Source organism: Chelonia mydas, chromosome 25 (assembly GCF_015237465.2).
Source record: "Chelonia mydas isolate rCheMyd1 chromosome 25, rCheMyd1.pri.v2, whole genome shotgun sequence".
NCBI lineage: Eukaryota > Metazoa > Chordata > Testudines > Cheloniidae > Chelonia > Chelonia mydas.
The window spans coordinates 14838933-14863237 of record NC_057858.1 but is presented as its reverse complement, the minus strand read 5'-3'; the positions used below and the strand labels follow the sequence as shown (position 1 = coordinate 14863237).

Genomic DNA, 24305 nt, shown 5'->3' with positions numbered 1-24305 from the left:
CTTAGCATCTGTCTCTAGTAGTGAATGTCTGCATGCTTCAGATGCTAATCAATACAGCAAACCTTTAATATCAGACTTGCCCTCAAAGCTACAGCAAGTGATTTATCACTGTTCTTGCTTAGACTTTCATGGACCAGCAGGTCTGACTCTTATCTTTTCTGGGTCTATTAGTAATCTTGTTTTGGGGAAGGGGGGGGGCGGGCAGGCGGGCAACAGCTGTGTCCCTCTGTCCATCCATACATGCGTAAATTTTCTCCATGTGTCTAGAACTCCAATAAGGGACGTAACAGCACTGTTAACTAGAGGATGACATGAAATGTTGACAGTCAGGTTACAATATAGAGGAAATACTGCTGTATTGTAAAGCAGTCTCTCTCTAAACTTCACACTTAATGTTTACGTTAGCTTCCTATTACTGGCCAGATGTTTCAAATGCTTCTCCACCCAGGTTTTCGCAAAGAAACCAGTCTTCCTGAAATTTTACATGCTTCATCTCATCCCTCATTAGAATTTTTCTGGTGTGTTTGGTAACTATCAGAAAAGGAGTTGTAAAGTTAAGGAGCTTTGAAAATTTTCCTAAGGTTTTATGGCTCACATCTCTAAAATGGCTTGGCCTGAAAAGTCCAAGTAGAGCTTGGAGCTTCATAAGAGCTGTCAGAGTAGTGCTTTGCTGCTGGGGGCCCTTTATGCGAGGATGCTCACTCAGAAACCCTTCTTAAAGAGTTTGGCTAAGACCCAAACAATATTGCTGTCTTCATTTAAAAGAATCCAGATGTTTTAACGTTGGGTTGTTTTTTTTTTAAAAGTGTAGAAATAAACAATTAAGGTATCCAGCCTGCTCCTTGCTGACACTCCTTCATTCACTTTACCTGGCCCAGTTTACACAGGTTTCTCAAACACAGCTTTGCCCTCTACAACTTGCAAAAATATGTTCAAAGATTAAGGTGAATTACCAAGCATTGTTGAAAATAGGATTTCATAATCTCAGTAATTTATCTTGACCTTTGTGTATATTTTTGCAAATTTTAGGAGCAAAGCTTTTTGAGTGGATTGTGTAAATTAATGGTTTGTTTCCAGAGATATTAATGTTTGGGTTTTTCACGAGGTATAGAACTTTTTGAAAGTAATATTGGTTGGAGTGTTAGAGATTCCTTTGAAACATACGTTTAGCCCTAATGCTCTAACCCTCTTTGTCTGAAAATAATTCCTTGAATATACACTATTCAGTCTGTGGATGAGCTTAATTTTTTTTTTTTAAATAGCAGGAAGCTAGGGGGATTCTGCAAAGGTCATGATTTTAAAAGCAATTAACAATTTTTAGCTGCCCACAAGAAGCACCATCTAAATGAGCCTCATTTCCAGAATACTCTGACCACTCACCCTCTTGCCCATTTAAGGAATTTCAAGTCAGGCACGCAAAATCGATATTCACTTGTGAAAGTCTGGGCCAGCAGTCTTCAAAGCATGTTTTAGACGTAGCCCAAAATGTAACAGAAGTATGAGTGCTTAAACAGTTATTTTTAAAAGTGCACACTTCATAAAATTGAAAAGTTTGCAACTATAACTGGGGAGCAAAAGAGATTTTTTTTTTTTTAAAAAAGTACCCCACAGAATAATGCCTGGAACCTCCACAAGGGTCTGCTCTCGTTGCTCTGATTGCAGTATCAGGAACTAAAACTGCAAAAGAAAAAAGGGATTTGGAGAGTGAAACTGCTAAAGCTGTTCTTTTATAGTAATCCTTAAATGTGTAAACCATCTGAGAGCAGGTTTGTGTTGTAAGAACAGCAGCATGGACTCCTGAAAACAATTTAAAATAATAGCTCTTGGACTGTGAGTTGAAAGTTGTTAGGGGGCTTATTCCTTCATCTACTTACTTCCCTGGTCCTTCTCGCATGAACAGAGAGCAACAATACCCGAAGTCCAAAGGTGCAAACAATTCGATGTTTATTGGGGTGAACTTCCAGCAAGCATGATTCCAGTTTCCTTCCTTCGTATCCTCCTTCCCTGCTCTGACACCTCAGAGCCTTACACCTGTGTCCCTGTTCCCATTCCTGCCCTTAGCAAAACATTATTCCAATTTCCTTACCCCCATTCCCTGTTCCCATCTCCCCCACCCACACACTCACCCCCTCACTTCCTGATTGACTGCAGACTATATAGTAAAACTTGAGTTCGGCTTAGCTATACCTTAACCAATCGTTTTCCTGAAATTTAACTAACCAATCCTAACATTGTAACATGATTATGTAACCAATTATATCCCACCACCTTAATTAGTTTACACCCAGCAAAATTAATTATACAGCAGACAGGAACAGTCACAGAACCAGACAGAGATTATACAGACAAACAATAGCAAAGTGGGAACTATAATGATGAAACAATACAGAAGTGAGGATTTCACATCCCAGTATTGATAAGTGAGTTCTTGCCAGACAGGATGCTATCAAACTAAGTTTCCTTTTACATCTTCTAGGCACTTCCCTTTCTCTGGAGGTGATAGGCACTATCAGGATAGGATTGTATTCCAAACAGCTCAACAGCACCTGATTTCAATGTGACTAGTTTGGAATGTGAGGATGTGACCGGTCGCTTCCCACCTTATGGCTGCCTCTGTTGCTTAGCCAAAGGCCTTAATCTAAGAACAGGGCCTCAGACTGTCACAGTAAGAGAAGGACCTTACACTGGCAGACAGTGATTTTGATTCTTTCTTTTATACCTCTAACTAGCCAAGTGATAAGAATACACCTAAATTCTTAAAGTACAGGCCTTCACCGACAGGCCTGAATATCTATATCCTAACAAAAGTCATTTTCTTGACACGCACATGTAACTCCTACTCGAGCACTAATTGGAGTTAGCAGTGTACGATCTTGGCAAGAGTAGAATTGTACTCTTTAACTGATGCACATCTGCAGAAAAGCACAGGAATAGATGTTTTAACTGTGTATCAACTTGTGAAAATCTAGAGACCTAAAAGTCAGTGATCTTTCCAAGCAAAATACAGGATCAGTAATAAAAACAGATGTGATACAAAGTATCTCACTACTTGTAATTGTGTGTTCCAAAAGAAAAATACACTGGTCACCTCATTCTTGTGGGGGTGGAGGGGGAAGAAGGACCTAAGGGTAAAGTTCTGGGATGCTGATGACTTTTCTGTCACTCCTTTTGTTTAAAGAGCAATGGGTAACATTTTCAAAAGTGCCTAAGCCTTTGCCATTAGGAGAAAGATGTGTAGTCTTAACTCTAGTTAACTAGATAAAGTCCCAGTACTGACAAGGCATTTTTTAGTTACCCTTCAACTCACATGGGAACTCACGCAAACTGCAAAGTATCTTGTCTGCACTAGGATTGTTCCGGGAGGTAGCTAACTAGAGTTATGCGCACTCACTTTTTTCCAAATGAAGATGCTGCCTATGTCCTCCTGAAAGTCAGTCAGATTCTGAAGACTCTTAGCAGCTTCTGAAAATGCTCCCCAGTGTAATCTGTGGTAAGGCTCCTAAACCAAACATATAGTATAGGTTTGGAGCTCAGCTTTTGAGCTTGCTTACGTAAATCTCTTCCTTTTTTCAGAGGCTTCAAATCTTGTGCGTGTCCCTCCCTACAGTTCTCAGGATGTTTGGGGTTTGAGGGCTCTGGAATTGATGGTTTCACTTCTGATGAGCCAGTTCCATTCTGGGCTAAACTGTTAAAGTCCGACGTATCATATGAGCAAGCACCTGACTGAAATCTTGATGGTAAGACTGGAATGCATCCATACAGAGGTGACAGCAGAAGAGCAAGAGAGAAGAGAGGCCAAACTAATGTGTTTGGCAATCGACTGTAGAGTAAACTAGATGAATGGAGATACTGCGTACCATAGCTGAGCTATGAACAATTTCCACTATAAAGGACTAGATAAAAGTAATCTTACAACTATGAGAGCTGGAAAACAGGCAAGACCTTATGCTGGATTTGGAGAGAATTTTCAGTACGAGCTCTATTTAAACAATACTGTTCTCTGTTCTTTCTTTGATTGAAGCATTCATCCTCCCCCTTCCCTAATTAACCTCAAAGAGGCCTCTGGCCAAGGGTCTAGCTGGTACTTGCAGAGTTTCCCACAAAAGTTTAAAAGAAACTGGCCCGAGCACGCTTTTATTGTCTATCCTTATGAATCCCCTTGAAAAACCTCTCCTAACTTCAATGTAGTGTCTTAAACTACAATAATATAGGCTGCATATTATGCTACCAAATAAATGCAACTTCTGGGGTGCACAGTGACACCTTGCACTACCTGCATACTCCACCCTTTACTGAAATTTTGGGTGAGCTGGAAACCAATACAGATTTAAGATATGAGGATTCCTTCCAAACCCCCTCATCATTATGTGAAGCAAAAAAAAAGAATAGTGCAAGTGGTAATGCTCAATGGAATTGACACCGGTAGAACAGCTTCAGAATAATGTACGGACTCCATGCTGGTGCTGCAACTTCTGCCTTCCTGGCCCCTTGCTTTGGGTGCCACTGAACATTCTGGAAATGGGACAAGAGCTTCCAAAGGAACTTCACAGCTGCCAAGATCAAGAGAACAGATCATTGAGCTCTGGAGTTCTGTTTGGTTTTATTAAGGAAATTGAAAAGTGTAGTAAACACCTGCTCTTTGAGGGAACACTCCCTTGAGAAGAGACAGGTTCAATATCCCATGCGCCATTGAGGTACTGGAGAAAAGACACTAAAGCAAACTGGGACCCCTTTACCCGCACTGGCCACATACACGTTTGAAAGAAGAAACAAGTAGAGAGATGACCTGCTGGCCTAGTGTCAAAGAAAAACCTTTGTCCCTCATAAACTGGAGAGGCTGCTCAAGACCTGTTCAGCCAGGTAATACTAAGACTCTGTAATGCTGCTGGGCTCAGCAAGGCCAGTGGTGACCTGTAGAGTAAGTGCAAATCACAAGGTAAAGAGAAGCTTGGGGGCAACTTGAACTTGCACACTCAGCTTCTCCGAGGTTTTCAGCTAATGGTTAGAAAACAAGTAACTTGCTAGCTGGGGCTAGTTGCCTTCTCCTAGATATGCACAATCATCTCTTGTGTACCTGACAGGCCTACTCTGAGGAACGCTAAATTATCCATTTCTATCCCTGCCCCAGATTTCTAATGTTCTGGACATTTTGCATAGAGCTACTTCTGTGTATCACTTTGGAAGTAACTAAGACCAGACTAGAGCCCCGATTCTCTGCTCATTGTATTGAGATGGTTTTAGTATCGACAGAGCTCCCAATGTATGTCTTCAGTCAGCATGGATCCCTCACTTAACCAATTGTATACACAGGAAGAAGCAAGCAATGACATGCAAGATATGCAGTAGATCCTCACAGCCCTTTGGAGTATCATTTGGCACGAAGCCAGTGATCTTCAACTCCGTGAATGTCTGTATGTGATAAAACTGTATTCTTTATTTGTATTACCATAGCACCTTGGAGCCCTAGTCATGGACCAGGATCCTGTTGTGCTAGGCGTTGTACACACACAGAACCCACAGGAGTTTACAATCCAACTATAAGACAAGAGACGACAGATGGATACAGACACGCTGGGAGTACAAATAAAGAATGATTGTGAGTGTTGCTTATGAGCAGTTGTTACGCTTCACCCTGTAGCTGTCCTGGCTGTCTGGGTTTCCAACTTTCATAATACCCAGAGGTAAATGATTAAGGCTGTATTTCTAAACCTTAATGTTTAAAATAACCAAAGTCAGTCCCTTTCTTCCTTTAGTAGTTCCCTAAGCATGTGGAGGATGCAGTTACCCTGTGCACTTGCATACAAGTTTTAATACTGGTATCTTAATGCATAAATAAAGAATTCAATGAAGTGGTGCAACTTTAAAGAATCAGTTATTACTAGGATGTTGCAAAAAGTAGCCATAAATTATGGTGCAGTATTACTCTCTCCCAAACTACTAAAGCCTCCATGTACTAAGCTACTCTTGCGGGGCCTCATTGAGTTGCTCCCACAGGTTTAGTGTCTTTGTACTTCAAACCAAGTAATGTGGTACTCAACTTTTTTTCCTCTTCTCCCTGCCTCTAGGCAATTGGGAAGGTTAGTGTGTCTCTGGTGTCTGAATTTCGTTATAGTCTGCTGTCTGGCTTCTGTTTGTCTGATTAAGATTGTCATAGGACAAAGTTTTGACTACAGCAGAAAGTCTAGTCCTGCATTTGAATAAATAGATTAAATTCAACTGAATTTGTAAGAAATTCAGTTGCAGCTAATGTCTTACTTTTTTTTTTAATATTTGAGACCCTTCCTCTCATCTGCAAGTTGAAATAAATATTCTAAAATAAAGTAAGCAGTCTGTTTTGCTGCACAGAGGGCATAAATTCTGTAAAAAAATTTATGATTGCATACATGTTTGTATTCTGGGCCATTAATTTTGACTAAAATTATAATCCAGATACTCTAAATTCAGAAGATGGGACTCTAGCCAGCTGTCCAGTTCGGCGGCAATGCTGATTCTATATGGGTTTGTGGAAATATAATTTCATTGATTTATAGTAAACCTACAAATCCTACGGAAGTATAGAAACCACCCTTCTGCTCTCTCCTAAAACTAACTCCATAGCCAGCCGATGGAACTCCTTTTTTTTTAAACGCATTTCAGTACATTGTCTCCTTTTTTTTTTTGACTTGCTCACTTTGCATGTGGAAAAAACAATTCATTTTTGTAGTGCCCAGATCAGCAAATAAGTGGTTGCTTTGTGCTAAACTCCAATACCCCTCCCATACACAACCCCAAACGCACAACTTTGATATGACGAGAAGTGAACACCTCAAGGGTAGTCAGTGAAGTCACATTCTACCTTTGCATTTCAAAAACCATTAAATCACCACCATGGGTTAGAACATGTTAACTTATGAGTAAAGGGATATTCACTGTAGCTCTTGGGGAACTCCAAGCTCTACCATCCACTCAGATTCCAATTTAAAATATGTATGTCCCACAACACAAACAATACTATGTAGCTGTCTTAGCAAACCTGTATAAAATTCAGTGCAACGAGCCAAAAGCTGTGCAAATAGTGATGTTTATTCTTTTATAAACATGTCAAAAGGGATACATTTACAATGCACTAAATGATAAAATAAATGGACTTAACACTCATTTATCCTAATATTTTATTAATCTATCAAACCAAAATATATTGAAACAGCAGGGCCCTCTGAAACAATACCTGTTAAAGCAAAGGGGTTATTAAAGTGTTAGTGCAATCAGGATATCAGTTTTTATGGGTTCTCTATTGTCCCAAACCATGTTTGGACAAGCATGACAACATATTTTTCAAGCCACTCGTTATCCCGATGATGATCAGAGGAGGAGGATGGCTTTGTCTTTAAAATTCAGCTAGGTGTCTAGTGAATTGGATTCTACTCCCGGCTCTGCCACTAGCATGCTGATTGAATTGCTCAAGGTTACATATTGCTGCATGAATTTCCCAGTCTCTAAAGTGGGGACCTTACTGCCCTTCCATGTGACATAGGTGTGTTTGTGAGACTGAATTAGCTGTTGGTAAAGCCTGGGATCCTTGAGTGAAGGATGCTGTAGAAGTACAAGCAAAGCATTACTTAAAGTGGTCCCATGGCCTGGGTCTGGAGACACATACAGGAGTCAGATATACCAAGGGGTTGGGCATCCACCATGTCTGTTTGCCTTGGAGTAACACTAATTGTTGTCATACCCACTGGTTGAATGGGGGGACTATATGTAGCCCTTCATGCTTACGGGAGGGGGATGTGGAGGGGGATGGTGAAAATGTAATGCATGTGAAGACTTGCAGTATGTGTACTGATTGGTTAGGCACCTGTGGGATGTGTGTTTTACAGCTCTCCTTAGTGGAATGGGGGAAAGATACCTGAAATCCTGAAGGAAACAACAATTGTTTCCTTCAAGTGTTTGAATGTCACAGTGTGGCTCAAGCACTTCCATGTGTCTTTATGCTCCAAGTTTTTATTTTTAAATGTTCCTAAAGGTTATATTTCTCTGTTATTGCATAGGGATTTATGCTGTCTAATCCTACTACACAAAGTGACCAGATTCCCACTTGTACTATTTAATCATCTGGGAAACTTGTTCCTGTCGCATTTAGCCACAGTGCTCTAAGTTTTCTGTGTCTTGCTGTGATGGCTCTGGCACTGCTTCCCAGTGCAGCAGGATGTATTTCCTAGCTAGCTATCATCTCTTTACCTGAACATTCTCTGCTTTAACAGAGCATCATATTAGCTAGTACTAAGCATGCCACAGAACTGCCACTTTCACTCTTGTGTAGGAAAAAATTCGATGCTGGATGTTTGTTCAACTGAAATTCAGTTAGTGTCCAAATATTTAAAATAGTCAGAGAGGACTCTTAGCCAATATTTTTAGAGGAGTGACAGTGCAATATTTGAATCAGAAATTAAAAGTCGCTGTTGCAAAATTAAGTACAAATATGCTGGATGGTACAGTATAGGTGAAGACATCAAATAAACTCCTTTTCCATGTTAAAGTTTAAGGCTGTATTTTTAATTCTGCCAAAGTGAAAGTAAAACCCATAAATATATCGAGTGATCTGTGCTGATGCTGCTTCAGTTTTCTATATGAGGAGTTTTGTAATTCCCTATAAAGATTAACAAAAAAGCAATCTGACTGGTGCTACTTTTCACTAGAGAGGAGTTGCTGACCTTCTCACATGCAGGCAAGGATGAAAACTTGCATATTTGTTCTTCCTATCTAGGGTGACTAGAAAGACTTAATCTGTGAATAGCATGATCTGTGGTGCTTTCTATGTATAATGCAAACCACTTGAAAGAAGCAAGATATCATTACATATTCCTGAAGATAATATAGCTAAGAAAAATGGCACAGACATGAAGTTACTTTTTGATGTGAGGCACTGTCTGCAACCTGTCCGGGTTTAACTAAGGAATTTAACTTTCTGCATAGGTCAGAATCTGTATGATAAAAGGTCCTATCTGTGGATTTCTAATATTGTTGGTGGAAAGATAATTTCTCACTGTCCCTTCAGCCCAGTTATGATTGCTTTCCCCCTGCCCAGCTAACTGCTATGGAGAGAGCCTCCCCTTAGGGCAGGTGCAGAGCTTGCTATGGAATGCTGTGTCACTTCTATCAATGGCCAACAGAGGAGGAATAAAAGGTCATTTCTTTTGTCTCACTTTAACTTGGGCACTGGAAACCTCATGGTGGTTCTCCTCCCATCTGTCCAGAGGCAAGGAAACCAGACTGAGCTCTCTCCTGCAGGATAGCATAAAGCACACTTGAAGGCTGGCCCAGCAATAGACTTTCCAGCATAAATGTCTGACATTTTGATATTTACTTTTTTTTCCTGTTCTTAGGAGCTGGAGAAGCTTGGCTTGGGAGATGGTGTGGATCTGTATGTATATGAAATCCCAGTTGAATACCAAACAGTACAAAGACTAATTCCTGCATTGTGGAAAAAACACAGTCCACAAGTGAGTAAAATCCAAAGCAAGATGGAATAGATGATCGTAAACTGACGGATCCTTACAACCATGGGCTGATGTTCCTAATGCAAAATCAAACTTCTGATGTATCTTGGTTTAAAATTTTGATTTGACAGATCTTTCCTTTTGACAGAAACTTGTGAATTTGGACAATTATACAGCTTAAAATAGAGCCCTGGTTAGTAGTGTCAGTTTCTGAATCCCTGCACAACTGATGTCTACATGGCCTCCTTGAGGGCAGCCCGCCTTGGGTTCAAGCCTCTAGCTGCCACTGTTCTCAGGCCAGAATCATGCAATCTGCTCCTGGGCTGCAGATCCTTACAATTCATTAATCACCTCCACAGATCTGACTTCAGCTCATCACTTGTAGTTCCATTCTCTCAAGGGCAATGACAAAGCTATCCAGTGATTAGCCAGCTTTCATAAAGCCAAGTACTGTGTGTTCAGAATGAAATCATTTTAGAGAAAACGCATCTGAGAAACAAACCTGTTATATGCATGCCCGCCCTACCAGGTGATCACCCATCTTTCACATGGAAGGGCTGGTAGATTCTAAAATACTTGAGGTCCTCCTGCAGGACCTGATTCTGTTAGACCTATCTTCATGCCCGTCTGTTCACAAGTAATGTCTGTGGCCCTCTGCCCAGGCCAGAGCTGACATCTTGCACAGCTCCAAGTTCTTTCTCTGTTAGGCCCTTGAACTAACTCAAAGCAGTTGGAGTTCTATTTCCCAGGGGATGAACTGCCACAAGCATTACCACCTGCTCTGTTTCAGCATTGGGAATTTTCACTAATTACACCCCAGTACTTTGGTTGCTTCAGGAAACCTATATCTTACCCGTTTAGCCAGGAATGCCATCACTAGGCAGCCCATAAAGATACATAGAACACTTATAAAGTCAATACAGAGGCCTTTGGATAGTCCATGGTTTCCAAAGCACCGCTTTTGTTTGAAGAATTCTACACCTCAAAATGGAGAGCACTGCCCAGCAGTAGTAGTTGCTGGACAGGCATTGAAAAGGGCTGGCTAGGGCTAGGCACCTTAGGACTAATCTGTGCCACCTTGCCTCTTCCAGTAGCAAGCTTCTCCCGAGCAGATTCTGCCATTCATGCCAACCTTCCTTTTGCCTGGTGTGAAATAAAACTCTCACTAGGAGTTAGACAGACACAAGTAGAATCCGTTTCACATTGGACCCAAGACTTCATTGGCTTATGAACTACAGTAGAACCTCAGAGTTACGAACACCTCGGGAATGGAGGTTGTCATAACTCTGATCACAACATTATGGTTCTTTCAAAAGTTTACATCTGAACATTGACTGAATACCACTTTGAAACTTTACTGTACAGAAGAAAAATGCTGCTTTTAACCATCTTAATTTAAATGAAGCAAGCACAGAAACAGTTTCCTTACTTTGTCAAATCTTTTTTTTAAACGTTCCCGTTTTTTTAGTAGTTTACATTTAACACAGTACTATATTTGGTGGTTTTTTGGGGGGTGGGGGCAAGGCGGTATCTGCTGCTGCTTGATTACATACTTCTGGTTTCAAACAAAATGCGTGGTTGACTGGTCAGTTTGCAACTCTGGTGTTTGCAACTCTGAGGTTCTACTGGAACTCTCTAGGTTTTAATGTGGCCCCATCAGCATAGCATTAGAATGCCCCCGGGGTTACTGTCTTCCCCCCTCTCCTCTTCCCTCCCACCACCAATTTTAGCTAACTAATTTGTTTTGGGTTTTTTTTCTTTGCAGTTGGTGGTTCATGTGGGTGTATCAGGTATGGCTACAACCGTAACACTGGAAAAATGTGGGCATAACGTAGGATACAAAGGCTTGGACAACTGCCGTTTCTGCCCAGGCTCTCAGTGTTGTGTAGAAGGTGGCCCAGAATGCATCGATTCAATTATTGACATGGATGCAGTTTGCAAGAGAGTCTCAACGTTGGGACTTGATGTCACGGTTACTATATCCAAGGATGCTGGCAGGTACGGGATCATAATGATCAGTAGTGAAACCGATTCATGCTGCGGTGTATGTTCCATTTGTGCTAAACTAATGGGGATGACAGCGTTTCTGGGCCTCTCACTTTTAATGGGGTCAGCACTTCCATCCCTTCACCCAGGGAGTGGGGGTGGGGAAAGAAATCCTAATTTGTCTTTTAAAATGAATTTAATTTAATCTGGGACTATGAAGAGAAAATGTCATACTCCTAAGCCTATGGTTAGTACACGGTGTCACTAGAAGACAGAGGTAAGGTTGTTCAGATGCCCTAATTGTATTTCCGTATCTGAATGTGTCTGCATTTAAAGTTTTAACCTTAACTCTGAATTTCCTAGGTTTATAATTGAAACATCATTGTAATGTAATTTAGGGTAAAATACTGATATGCGCTCTCAACCTTAACTTCATTTTAACAGTTTTGTGTGAAGCATCGGAACTGGACTTAGTTTCTCTTTCATTAACACCACAATAGAAAACAAGAAGAATGTTTATCTGGAGATCTTGCAACAGTTGTTATCCCTAGGTTTAAACCAGAATATTATCCACTGTTCACAGACCAAACAAAGCCCCGGGCCTGGAACTGAGACGCATTAAAATGTTGTAGTAGCCAGACATGTTGGATGCAACCGAAGGCTCTTATCACAGCTGGGTTTTTTTGTCTGTGGGATGTTTTGGGGGCACTTACCTTGTGTTTCCTGGAAGTCCAGTTAGATAATTCAGTGTTCTTATTGGGGGAGTAGAGTTTCTGAAACTGGGTTAAACCAAAAATGCAATCTGGCTGCAGCAGAAACAGCTATCGTGTGGTTTTGCTTTACTGTTAAACATTGTCATGACTTTTTCCCAGAATAGCAAAAATAACTCCTTCATTTTAACAATGTATTCAGAGAACTGCTGAAATATTTGTTTGAAATGACTTTCTGAAATATCTGCAGCTTTATCTTTATCTGCATTTTGATATTCTCCACTTCAGCTTTCGTTACAGAAAGCAAAGCTATAAACTCTTCAATTTTTGCACGTTTTCCCCTCCTTGTTTAAAAGTGTTCCAAAGGAAGGGATGTTCTGGAGTGTAGGGCTCTAGCCTGGAATTTGTGGGACATGAATTCAGTACCCTCTTCTGCCACAGGCTTCCCATGTGAGCTTAGGCAAGTCCCTTAGTCTGTCTGTACCACAGATCCCCATCCCCCAAATGGGGAACAGCCTTGCTGCCCAGGGGTGTCGAAGATACATATGTTAGACTGAAGCGCTTGCGGGCACTTCTGTCTTCCTTAATTAGAAACATGCTAATTTTGCTCATGTCCATCAGTTGTCTAAAATAGAACACTGAGGCCACATAAATGCTTAGGAACAGATTGTCTGCAGTGCAGAGGAATGCTTTAATCCTTTCTATGAAATTATTACTTAATTCTAAAGTGTTACACTGAAGTTAGCAATCAACTATGCCTCTTGAGCCAGCCTTATTTCCATGCATGTGTCTTTCTCAGTTGGCACCATTCTAACCCACTGTGCACAGCTGTAAGTAACTACACAAGGTGTAGGACAGCAGAGAATTGGGTCTTTGGTCCTTATGACATCCCACTATCTTAATAAAGGCCATCTCCTCAATGCTCTTCAGGTAAAGCAACTACAAAAGTGATGTCTTGTTGTCTGGGGAGAAGTTATTTGGTTTTTTTTAGAACAGCTGGCATCGGAATGACATGAAAGGCTCTGAAACCTGTTTGGCTGCTGCCGAGACAATAACTGAAGCCAATACAGGGTTAATGTAACCATTCTTCTCCTGTAGCCGCTTTCCATTGCTAATCACCAGAAGCCATTAGTGCTCACAGTATCCATTTGCTCACAGTACTTGTTGCTTATCACTAAACAAACTTTTTTTAATTACAGATATCTCTGTGATTTCACTTACTATACATCCTTATACCAGAGCCATGGCAGGTCTGCATTTGTTCACGTGCCTCCACTGGGAAAACCATATACTGCAGAACAGCTGGGTCGGGCACTACAGGCTATCATAGAAGAAATGCTTGATGTTTTGGAGCATTCTGAAGGCAAAATCAATTGTCGCCATGAACACTGAAGCTGGGCAAAAGTCCTACTACTGTTGCACTTCCACAATATTCCCCACTACTAAGTACTGGGGAAGCAGCCTGTCTGAAATGTACAGACAAAGAATCAGCGACTTCAGAATGAAAGTTAATTCCACTTCCAGCAATTCTGTGACATTCTTTTCTTCCTGTGTGAATTTCATCTTAAGCAAGAAAGGATTTCAAGTCTTTCTTTTAAACCACCTGTAACTACTTATTTCCTGAAGTGGCTGAAAAATGTGTGCTGTTTTCTACAGAGGATATCTGTAAATCAAGTGACAGCTATTGAGCAGTCTAATACAGTGCAGATGAAAAGGTTTACACCTGGAATCAGAGTTCATGTGCAGGGAATTGATGATACCACCTTCTAATTAGAAGTCCTTAATTTAAAAGATTTGCTGATTTTAAAAAAAAAAAGGTTTTAATGTAAAATTATAGCTATAAGCAGTTGGCATAGAAGATTGGGCTTATCTTGGGCTTATATTTTAAACAGTTCTTGTTCGGGATGGGGAGTCATTTATAATTGTTTTAGAGGGACACTGAATCTTTTTGCCAGTTCTAAAATACCAGTGCATTAGTGTGGACGTCTGTTAAGACTTTAATAGTGCTGCAAACAGAAGGGGTACATGGTTTTGATTTGATGGGAAGCACTTGAGGTACAAAGAGGGGATGGCTTTTTGTATGTGGAAGACACCCAACCCGCACCAAATAGTTCCGAAAAACTATTTTTATTGTGCTCTTAATACCACCTTCCTTGCTCAGACTAACCATATACCTCCTTTACGAAACACATCGTTTCATATGTGTATAAAATAAAACGTATAGCGGTTGGAAAAGCTTTGCTAGTGACCACTGTTTCCACAGGGGTCTCTTTTCCCAGAACCTCAATGCTAGAACTTACCCACCCCCATACCTTAAAACCAACTCTGTACTTTTTTTTATTTTATTTTATTGTAAATGTCTGTTCTGTTTAGGGATTGGAAGAAGGACGTCTAGTGGCTTGTGCTCCAGCTGTCCCTTGAAGACCCTGCTGGTGTGCTCTAAAAGGTTCCTAGTGCGATAGACATAAATATGCTAAAATGTGAATGAAAGGCAACCCCACCCCACAGCTAGCAGGCACTCAGCCTCACCCAATGCCACCCTTAGTGCAGACCCAGAGTTGCAATTATCTTGTTTACTCCTGCGCTGAGCTCTGTTTGTGCTTCTCCTGGGGCACCGGGAAGGAATGACCAGAAGGTACCACGGCTTCCATTATTATCTATATTGCCTTTGGGGCCCCCATGGGGCTCCACTGGGCTAGGTGCTGTACACACACACACACACACACACACAGTGGTTCCTGCTGCAAAGAGACTCTCCTGCAGCTCTGGTTTCAAGTCCCATGGCTCAGTTCCCAGCGAAAGTAACATAATTCCTTTAGTGGCCTACAGCCAGGAGAAAACGAGTCTTTCTTCACTGCCTTACCTTTTTGGCCATTATCTACACCAGTGCAAACCAATTGTAATCTATCTACACTAGGAAAATCAGGACCCAGGGTTCTCTGCCGGGGTCACTCACCCCAGTGGTAGCAAACATGCACTTTCTGACTGGTCTGTTCTAGTCTCAAAACCAATTGTAGGGGGCATGACGCATCGGGGCAGATAATGTCCCCATTCTAGCTGCAGCATCCTCTTGGGCAGCAAAACTTTCCACACAAGCTGTGTTGTGGGCCTGGCCCCATTCTATCAGTTTTTAAGAAAGCCCTTCTCATCATGTATAAACTGAGACTTGTATTTTAAAATTTCACTCCATAGGGGCATTTCTGGGTGGTCTCCATGTGCCCTCTCTTTGGTGAGATGATTTCATTTGTGCCATTGAGGCTAGGTCTGAAGTGTCGCTTGCCTTGCAAAATTTCCAAAGGCAGCACTTGGCAAGATGGGTCTTCTGTTCTAGCCAAGATTCGAAAAGGTCTTTGAACTGCTAGTATGTGACCTTGACTCTAAATTGTGATGTAAGTAAAAGGTACGTAATGCCACAACAAAAGTAATGGTTAAATTGGTCCTAGCTAGCATGTCTTTTTAGGGAACCATTTAAATAAGAACTTATGTGACTAGTCTAATACTTTTACTAAAATAGATATTAAACTGTGTTTTGAAACCTGTTAGAAATATCTGTTAATGTTTTAAGTTCTCTAATTATGAACGGTTCTACTACAGTATCTCTCAATGAGAGCTGCCACTTTACTGCTACTTCCCACCAGGAAGTGTAGTGACAAAGAAAATACCACTTAGCATCTGAATGCATGCCAGAGGTTGGAGACTTCTGCAGTTGCATTAAGGCCACTCTTTTGCTTGGGAAGCTAGTGCATGGAGATCTTCAGATACACTTTTGAGTTACTTAAGATTGGTTTTCTGGGGAAATAGCTTCATGTGTTCTTCACAGCTTTTCTGATAGAACTTGCTTTAAAAGTCAATGTACAGTCTCTCATGTGCATTAGATGCAGAGTAGCACTTTGTCAGGCTTTCAGCAGGCAGGTCAGATCACAATTTCCAGTTTAGTAATTTATTATATTTAATATTTTGTTTAAATATTGATGATTTTACTCATTTTTGTGAATAGTGGAGGTAATCTTGTAGTTTTCTCTTTTATTGGTAAGCAGTTCTGATCACTAAAATGCATCTTAACTGTTGAACCTCTTCAAAAGAGAGAATTCATATATTCCATTAAATAAAGCAGCTGACTTTTACATAATTTCTGAAACCATTTAATTTCCACTTAAAGATTCCTGGCTATGAACAAAATGGAAGCAGAATTTCTCAGCTTAATGAGAGAGAAGGACCATAGAGTTAAAACTCCATGGGATGGTCTCCTAAAGGGCTGCAGATCAACAAACCCATGTTCCTTGTAGTGCATGTCCCCAGAAAGTCACAGACGAGGCTGCCCCTAAACAGAAACTTTTTTATTGGTTCATCTTGGCAGGTATCTGCTTGTGTGGGCCACCTGTCTGCTGAACGTTCCTCCTAATTCAGTAAGGGAAGTCGAGCAGGCCCGATCCTCTGGATCGTTGACCAGTTTTGTGTCTCATTTTGGTCAGCGTTTCCAGTTCTAGATAGGACACTGTCAGCGTCTTCCTGTTGAACATTCAATTGTAACTCTGAGTGCAGATAGTCCTTGTGGAGTTGGTCAGCCTCAGAGCCCCTACTAGTGTTGGTACTGCACCGTGCTCGGTGGAATCCACTCGAGTTTAGGAATGGGTTATATTGTATAAAACTGTGGAAGGAGGAGCGTCCAGTTCTGTGAACAGAGAAAGTAGGAGGGACGTGTCTTCTAGAGGATAAAACTGCATTCAGGATTAGCTTGCTCAGTCAGTGGAGTCTCCCCAGCCAGGCACCCTTTCAGAAATGCGTTTTGGGTCCCTTCCCGCAATCCTTCTTTGAGGGGAAAAACTTCACTGATTTCTGAGAGTGGGAGCGTGGGATGGGAGCTCTGAATGTCCGTGTCAAAGTTCTTATTTCTACTAATACGCTTCGCTTTGTTGTGAGCAGTGTTTTTAATTGTTTGCATTTCCTCACAGTCTGCTTTTATAAAGCTTCATGGGATCAGTTTTATTTGCTAGAAAATATAATTTATTTTATCTTTTGTTTTGAGAATAAGTAGTTGATCACCTCTTTAAAGAGTTGGTTTCTCACTTTATTAGCCAAGTTTTGTATAGTGATTTTTTAATTGTGACATTAAACTCATTTTGTTTAAATCTGACCTAAATTAAATACTTTTGTGGGTTTTTTGCTGAATTTTTTTTTAACCCCATTAACTCGTGTTCCCTAATATAGACCTATTTTGTTTGGAATTACACCATACAAATGGTCAAAAACTTTAGTTACTGTCTTGGATAATATTTGCTGACTGCTTCATCCTCAATTCATTAATAAATAGAACTTTGCCTGGGAAATCCATTGCCAGCTACAGAATTTTTCAAACTAGCAAGTCAATGTGGAAACACAAAAAAACGAGGGTTAATTTAAAATTGATACCTATAACTAGTACACCTTATAAAATGTGTGAAATTCTAGTAACAGTCATTGCAGCACTGTCTGTATTATTAACACTTTGCTGAGAAACTGAGAGAGAGCTCAGTGGATTTTGTTTTACTGAGAGATCAGGTTTTTTGTGTGTCTTTATGTACTTACTCACAGCTTGTGGGAGGAAATGAGTAAGGAGTTGGTGACACTTATGGATGAGACTTAGTTGCTTCAGTTAATAAAAACTATGGACGATTTTTGAGAAACTCCAGATGCGCTCAAACTCATTCAGGGATTGGTGACCGTAGTGGCAGGAGAAATTAAGCTTGAATAAAAACGCTGTAATGTCCATTATCTCTCAGGGAAGAGAAGTGCTGACTGACTCTGAACTTGAAGGCTTCTCTGAAAATAAGGACTCGGAGTCATTGTGGGTGTACTAGTGAAGACCAATACCCAAGGCTCAGCAGCCATTTGTGTTTGAGTGCATTTGGAAAAGGAGTGATATATGGAAAAAAAGAAAATATCCATGGCTCTCATTTATGTGGAGTATTGTCCAGCATTGGCTGCCTCCTCTGGAAAGACTGAAAAAGGTAATGAAGATGGTTAGAGGTACTGAGCAGGGTTGTGATGTGAGACTGCAAAGACTGGAATTATTTAGCCTGGAAAGAACAATTTTACAAGGAGGGGACTTGCTTGAGGGGGTTCAAAATTATAAGACTTGGTGAAATTAAAGGGAGTACATTTAGAATGAAAAAAATTAATACCACTTTATGCAGCTCAGTGTTTGCAATTCATTGCTGCTGGTAGGGCTGGCTCTGTGGCCAGTTTCACTGGTACCATGTAAACTCAGAATAATAAAGATTAAACTGACCGCTTGCTGGCGTCGAAGGGATTTGTCACCATGCAGCGTGGCATGACAGTGTGGAGGGTTGTCGCTCTTCCTCTGAAGCATTGGGTGTTGGCTGCTGCCAAGGTCTGATATATGACAACGTCTCTGTATCGCCTTAGGATTTGTACTGTAAGTGCTTGGCTTATAATAAGTCAAGTAGGGAACTATAAATTGTCCCAAATGTAGCATTTAGACTTCAGTGATGTGTATTTTTTTTTTTTTTTTGTCTGCCTAATCTTCCACATGGTGTTAACCTCTCTGTGCCTCACTCAACTGGCAAACAGTACCCTGGACATGGTCGCATAGCGAATCCATGGTATAGCTGGGATAAGAACCCAGGAGCTTCCAGGCCTGGGCTCTAGCTGATACTACAGCCTCCTGGTATCTTTTTTTTTTTTTTTTTTTTAATGAAAAGTTTAAAAAAAAAAATTGTAATCTCCTAAATGTGATAGAACACCAATAATCCTCAGTGTCTGAACATGTAATTCAGTGAAACATTACACGCAGGCATAGCCAGATATGAACTGTATAAAGAAAGCGCTGGGCGAAGACCTGGCTGGACCCCAAGTGGGGAAAGGTTAGGTGGGAAAGAGCGATTAATCTGGCAGGTGACAGCCTTGTGTGAAAGAGGAACTATCCCACAAAATAAACTCCCGACCTGAGTGTATTCTGTCACCACCAGCCCACTGGTGACCTGTGAATCAGTTCTAAATTGTAGCATAAGTGTGTTTAGTCTTTCTAACCATGCATTTTTGTGATACAGTATTGGGCTCCCTTAAGAGTTAGTTGCAGTGTTTAAAAACCACCTGTCCAGGCGCAACGTAATGGAGAGTAACAGGCACGTTGGTGTTATATTCACATATGGAGTTCAGTTTTTCTCAGTTTTAGGAATCCTTCTGCAACAAGGATGTTGTAGCTGAATTCACAATAGCTCTAAATCAATTTGTGTTTCTCAAATAGGCTTCCATAGAGCAGCTTCCCTCCAAGCGCCTTTGACTGTTTCACTTCTGGTTTGTAGAAAGCTGGTTTACAGTAAAATCCGGGGGGGGGGGCAGTTTGATAGGGCTTCATTCAATTTAGCTTATTCTGGGTTTTGTTATATTTTCAAAACTTTATTGAAAAGCTTGCATCAAGTACCCCTAATCGCTCATTACACACTCACACACCCCTAATAAAAATCTTGTGGAGTGTGTTACATTGCATTTACCAGAAATCCTAACTAACATTTTGCAGTGAAGAAATATCCTTTTTCCTTTCAAAACTAGTATTTGCAGCTTGACATAGTAAAGAACTGTATTATCAGCATAAAAATAAACAGCAGTTTCACTGAATCTCCACAGCAGAAACAAAGCTATATCCAAAAAAATTAAACCCACAGGATACTCTTGGGCTTAATTCCGCTCCCTATGGAAACATGGAGACTGCTTCTATTTAAAGAAATATTTTAAAACAAAATGAAATGCAAGGTGTCTTGCTGTAGACAAGAATTAAATATGGGAAATGAAATTATACGCTGCCCTGAAGTTAAACGCTGGGCTGTTTAAATACAGGCTCAGATCTTGTATTGCACCAGCTTATTGAAATGCCTGTATGAACTTTGATTAAACAGGGAGTGCCTTTTCTTGGGCTTTGCTCCCTGGGGATGCAGCCTATTGGTGCATGGGGATAGATGAGCCATTTGCACGTGGGTGCAGAGGGAAGAGGCAAGACTGGACACCTGTAACTGGGAGAAACCACTGACCACCTGTCTGTGTCCCCTTTATCTGAGTACATTCTGTAGAAGTTCTGCATTGACCTGAGCTCCGAAGACCTTCGCAGAACACATCCAGGCCTAGGGAGGGGGAGCAGACTACATGGTATAAGTGCACTTGCACACACAACATTCTTGCTGTTCACTGGTCTTCAGCAGACTGGCAGAATTATTGGTCAGATTTCTTCAGATCATGTTCTCTTGTCCAGATGTCTCTTGTTTATGCATTTGCAGCATCACTCAGCCTTTCAAGATGAGCACTTTTGAACCTTCTCTGTTAATTGTGATCAGATAAACATCTTCCCCCCAAGTCTCTCCCCCAAGTGTGCTTATCAGATCTATTGGAACTACAGTTATACATTTGTTGTGGCTTCTGTTTTTCTCAGTACTTTCTTGCAGTGCCTTGTAAAACCAAACAATCCAGTGTGTCACAAAAGGGCTGTATTGTAATGACCAAACAGTAACACACTTTCGGCTTGCCATTGCTAGACTGGACTCTGTAACTGAAAATTTAAAACTGATATTTCAAAAGTAAATAAAACGAGTTAATTCTTTGCTGTGTAGTGTTCTTTAACAAACGCTTCCGGAGCTTTCTCTGGGATGCCCTCTTGTATGGTTGGAGTCACTTTGGTTTTTAAACTTCCATTGCATAGCTTAGATTTTTGTGCAGTGTTACAGGGAAGAGTGCTTGGAAGTATCGTTCTGTGTATACAGTAGTGTCTGCGCCCCATTGTTCTAGGCGCTATGTCATGTAGGACTTTTCAGAAAACTTACATTGGTCTACAAGGGAGTGATATCGGACCTAAAGCTGGGGATCTGTAGAAATGGTTCTGGCATGTTACATAGCAAAAATTGTTTACAACTTTCTAAACGTTAAAATGCCTCTTGTGGCCACTTGCCAGCATAGTGTCCTTCCCCTCAGGGGAGTGGGGAGTGTTATGAAGATTCTTGCACAGGTTTGGCAGCTGGATCAATACGGTAAGAGTAGCAAGCATGAAATCTTAGCAGACGAAATCTAGTCGCACAGTTCTCTGAGCCCGAGACTTGCAATGTGTCACTCTGTGACTGATGATCCGAGGAACCAATAGGCAGAGGTTCTAGTTATTACATCCAGTTATGCAACTGATGTGATGTATTGATTCAATTAGAATTGTTTGTTTACAAGGCAATGACTTGATGGAGGCTTTTTGGCAGCTGACCCAAGGTTTTTGGAGCTTCCTTCCTCAAGTTTGGAACGTCCACAAATCTCCATCTTTGGCCCAAAGATGAAGATTCATCTCTCTGCCTTAGTTTTCCTAGGATAATGTTTTAAACAAACACACCCTGACCCCTCTTAGCTATATCTACCAATACAACTAATCTCCACTGAGCACCTGTTAGTTCCCATCTTCCTGTAAACCTCTCATGGTGAGTGCAGTATAAATACCTAGATAATGTTCTGCACGTCAAAGAATACCACTGAATGTAACATTAGACACCCTGTCTAGCATATCTAGACAGATATTTAGAGAGGATACACAAAGGCCAGCCATATCCCCTGTCTGCCAGGGTTCAAAGAGCTTCACAAAATGAATTCAGTAGCATTAATGTGGCAGGAAACTGGAGAAAAAGGGATTTGCGTCAATGTTGCCTTTTTAACTCCTGTCTGAAATTAAAGTGTGGGACCATCCCAAAATAATACGCAGTGTGTGAAACTTCTAAGGAGACACACCTCCAGCTCATCCCATCAACCACAGACCTTTTCTTAAGCTGAATTTAAGAGTATACTGCAAAGCATGCATTCAAGAAATAGGCATGACTAAAAACTAGACACAGTGAATTTAAATATGGCTCTTACTTTGGGCTTCAAATTCTTCACAATGAGTTTACCAAAATCTGAGAAGCCGCCATAGCGGGTGGGTTGGTCGTTGGTTTGCTATAATTTTTGGTCAGGTTTTTTCCAGAGTACTTGATCTGACAAACTAGTCCTGGAGTAACACCTTTGTGGAGGCTGCATAGCCTGTTAGAAGAACTATGGTACTGCAGATGCTCATAAAACGATTGGTTAGATGCCTACCTCCAATTGCCCATGGACTCCAACTGCCTCTTGAAAACAAACAGCTAACGCTGGAAACTTTGAGGACTCCAGGTGACCAAATGGGCAGATCCTCCTTTAAACCTTGCCTGCCCTGAGCTCTGCTCTTGATTCCAACTAAAGCCACACCAGCTGTGGGAGCATTATTGTAGACAGGGCACCAACCTTCTTACCTCTGTGGCCTGATCTGAGCAGCGTTCGACAACATGGCAGTCAACACTACAGCTGATCCATGCAAGTGTTGCCACCGTTGCAGCTGCATGTGGAGCTGCCGCGAAACGGTGGAGGCTTTTGGTGGGCGGACGGGGAGGAGGGTTTTAATCTGTAGACCCAGCGTTGATAGCTTGTATGTTGTGATAAAGTCACTAGATGGTGCTAACGTACAGCTAATCCAGGGATGCAGGTTAGGCACAGGTGCTGGAACCTCCCCACTCTGTGCTAGTTTTGAAGTCCCATTAACTGGAAAGCTGTCTATGCACCAGATCCGAGCTCTGTGTTTTAAAACAAGCTAATGCTGCCTACGTCCAGCCTGTGGTCGATCTAAGCAGGCTCTGCTGGCCTGACTGGAGAACAGGGTGGGTCACTCACCAGACTGAACCATCCAACTATGTGAAAATCGCTTTTTTTCCCAGGAATCCATGACAGCAGTGCCTTTTTCTTCCGGTAACACAGCACAGGCATGGGGAGGAATGCAAGGGCTACCACGTTTTGTCTGGAAAGCGAACTGCTTTCAGCCTGAAGAACGTCATAAGCTGGAAAAATCTCTAGCTATTACGAAGATCCCTGTGACGAATGCTGACTACCTTTTGTACAGCATTTTGAGATCTGAAGATAAGAGCCAGGTGGTGGTGATGAATAGGCATAGTCAGTGCAGATCTGTTACCACAAGAAACTAGAAGCAATTGGGAACATCACTTCTTCTGTCCCTGCACAGGCAAATCCTAGTGCTGGTCAGGGTTACTAGGTTAGCCCTGGTGAGTCTGCTAGGACTTCCCTGTGCGTGCCAATGCCTCAATGTAGAGGAGCTGTGGTTACAGCAGGTAAGAAGCTAAGATTTGTAGGTTCTCTCCCTAGCTCTCTGGCCCTGGACAGGTCTCTCTCTCCCTGCCATGGTGACCTCTCTCTGTAACATGGGAAGCAGATTTAACTACCTCTCAAGAGTGTTGCAAGGGTTCCTTTGTCTGACACCCTGAGGTCCTTGGATAAAAGGTGCTATGGAAGAACCGAGTACCAATGAACCTACACGTGCCTTTCTTAGCAGCCTGACTAACTTTGCCTCTTCCTTTTGCAAGATCTATGAAAAAGTGACACATCAGCCTCTGGGCTGGTATGCGCTTCATTTATACAGACAGTGGAATTTCACATATGTCTCCACTCCTGGTGGGTGTCAGGTCTGGGCTCTATTCTGCCATTTACTTGCTGCATGACTTTGGGCAAGTCCCTTGCCCTGCCTGTGCCTCAGTTTCCCCATATGTACAATGGGTTAATGATGCTCACCTTCCTTTGTAAAGCAGTTTGAGATCAACAGCTAAAAATGAGCGTGTTTGGGGCTGGGAAAATGGCACATAAAAATATCCATCTTTTGAAGTTCCCTTTAGAGTCTCTCAAACTACTTGCACTAGGTCACTTTGTTTTAATTCTATCCACATCTCTTTCTGAGATGTCTTGAGGTTACCCATTTGCCTGTATTACTTCTGTTAGTGACATACCTTTTAGGTGCTTCCAGTCTGGTCTCTTCTTGTGGGTTGCTGATGACAAACCGCCTTGGACAATATATGATGAACTCATTCAAGTTACTTCCCCTTGCTGCAAGTGAAAGAGTAGGTAATGGAGAATGTCAGCAGTTTCCTCCAAATACTTGGGTTACTGGGAGTGCTCTGGAGAGGAAATCACTAGTTTGCAGCTGCTTCTTCTAGCTTTAGTCCTATCTATATGGGGTCAGCTCTTCAAATCTTCCTCCATTCCGGTCTGTCTCGAAGCAGTGCCTCAGCAACTCCACAGCTACTCACACATGTTGGTACGC

At 41.5% G+C, this 24305-nt stretch overlaps 1 protein-coding gene across 5 annotated transcripts in view; it reads left to right on the top strand.

Annotated features, from left to right (window-relative positions):
• The window catches only part of PGPEP1 (pyroglutamyl-peptidase I), a 60797-nt gene that overhangs the window by 7292 nt on the left and 29200 nt on the right, over window positions 1-24305 (top strand). Inside the window, exons 3-6 of one of the 5 annotated variants that reach the window (XM_043535682.1) lie at window positions 3574-3737; window positions 9363-9479; window positions 11242-11474; window positions 13372-20762. In XM_043535682.1, coding sequence (XP_043391617.1) covers window positions 3708-3737; window positions 9363-9479; window positions 11242-11474; window positions 13372-13564 — 573 coding nt within the window. In that variant the 5' untranslated portion in view covers window positions 3574-3707 and the 3' untranslated portion in view covers window positions 13565-20762. Of the gene's footprint in view, window positions 1-3573; window positions 3738-5451; window positions 5597-9362; window positions 9480-11241; window positions 11475-13371; window positions 20763-22741; window positions 23125-24305 lie in introns of those variants that run through there. The other 4 variants (XM_037885899.1, XM_037885897.2, XM_043535680.1 and 1 more) reach the window with 4 other exon arrangements.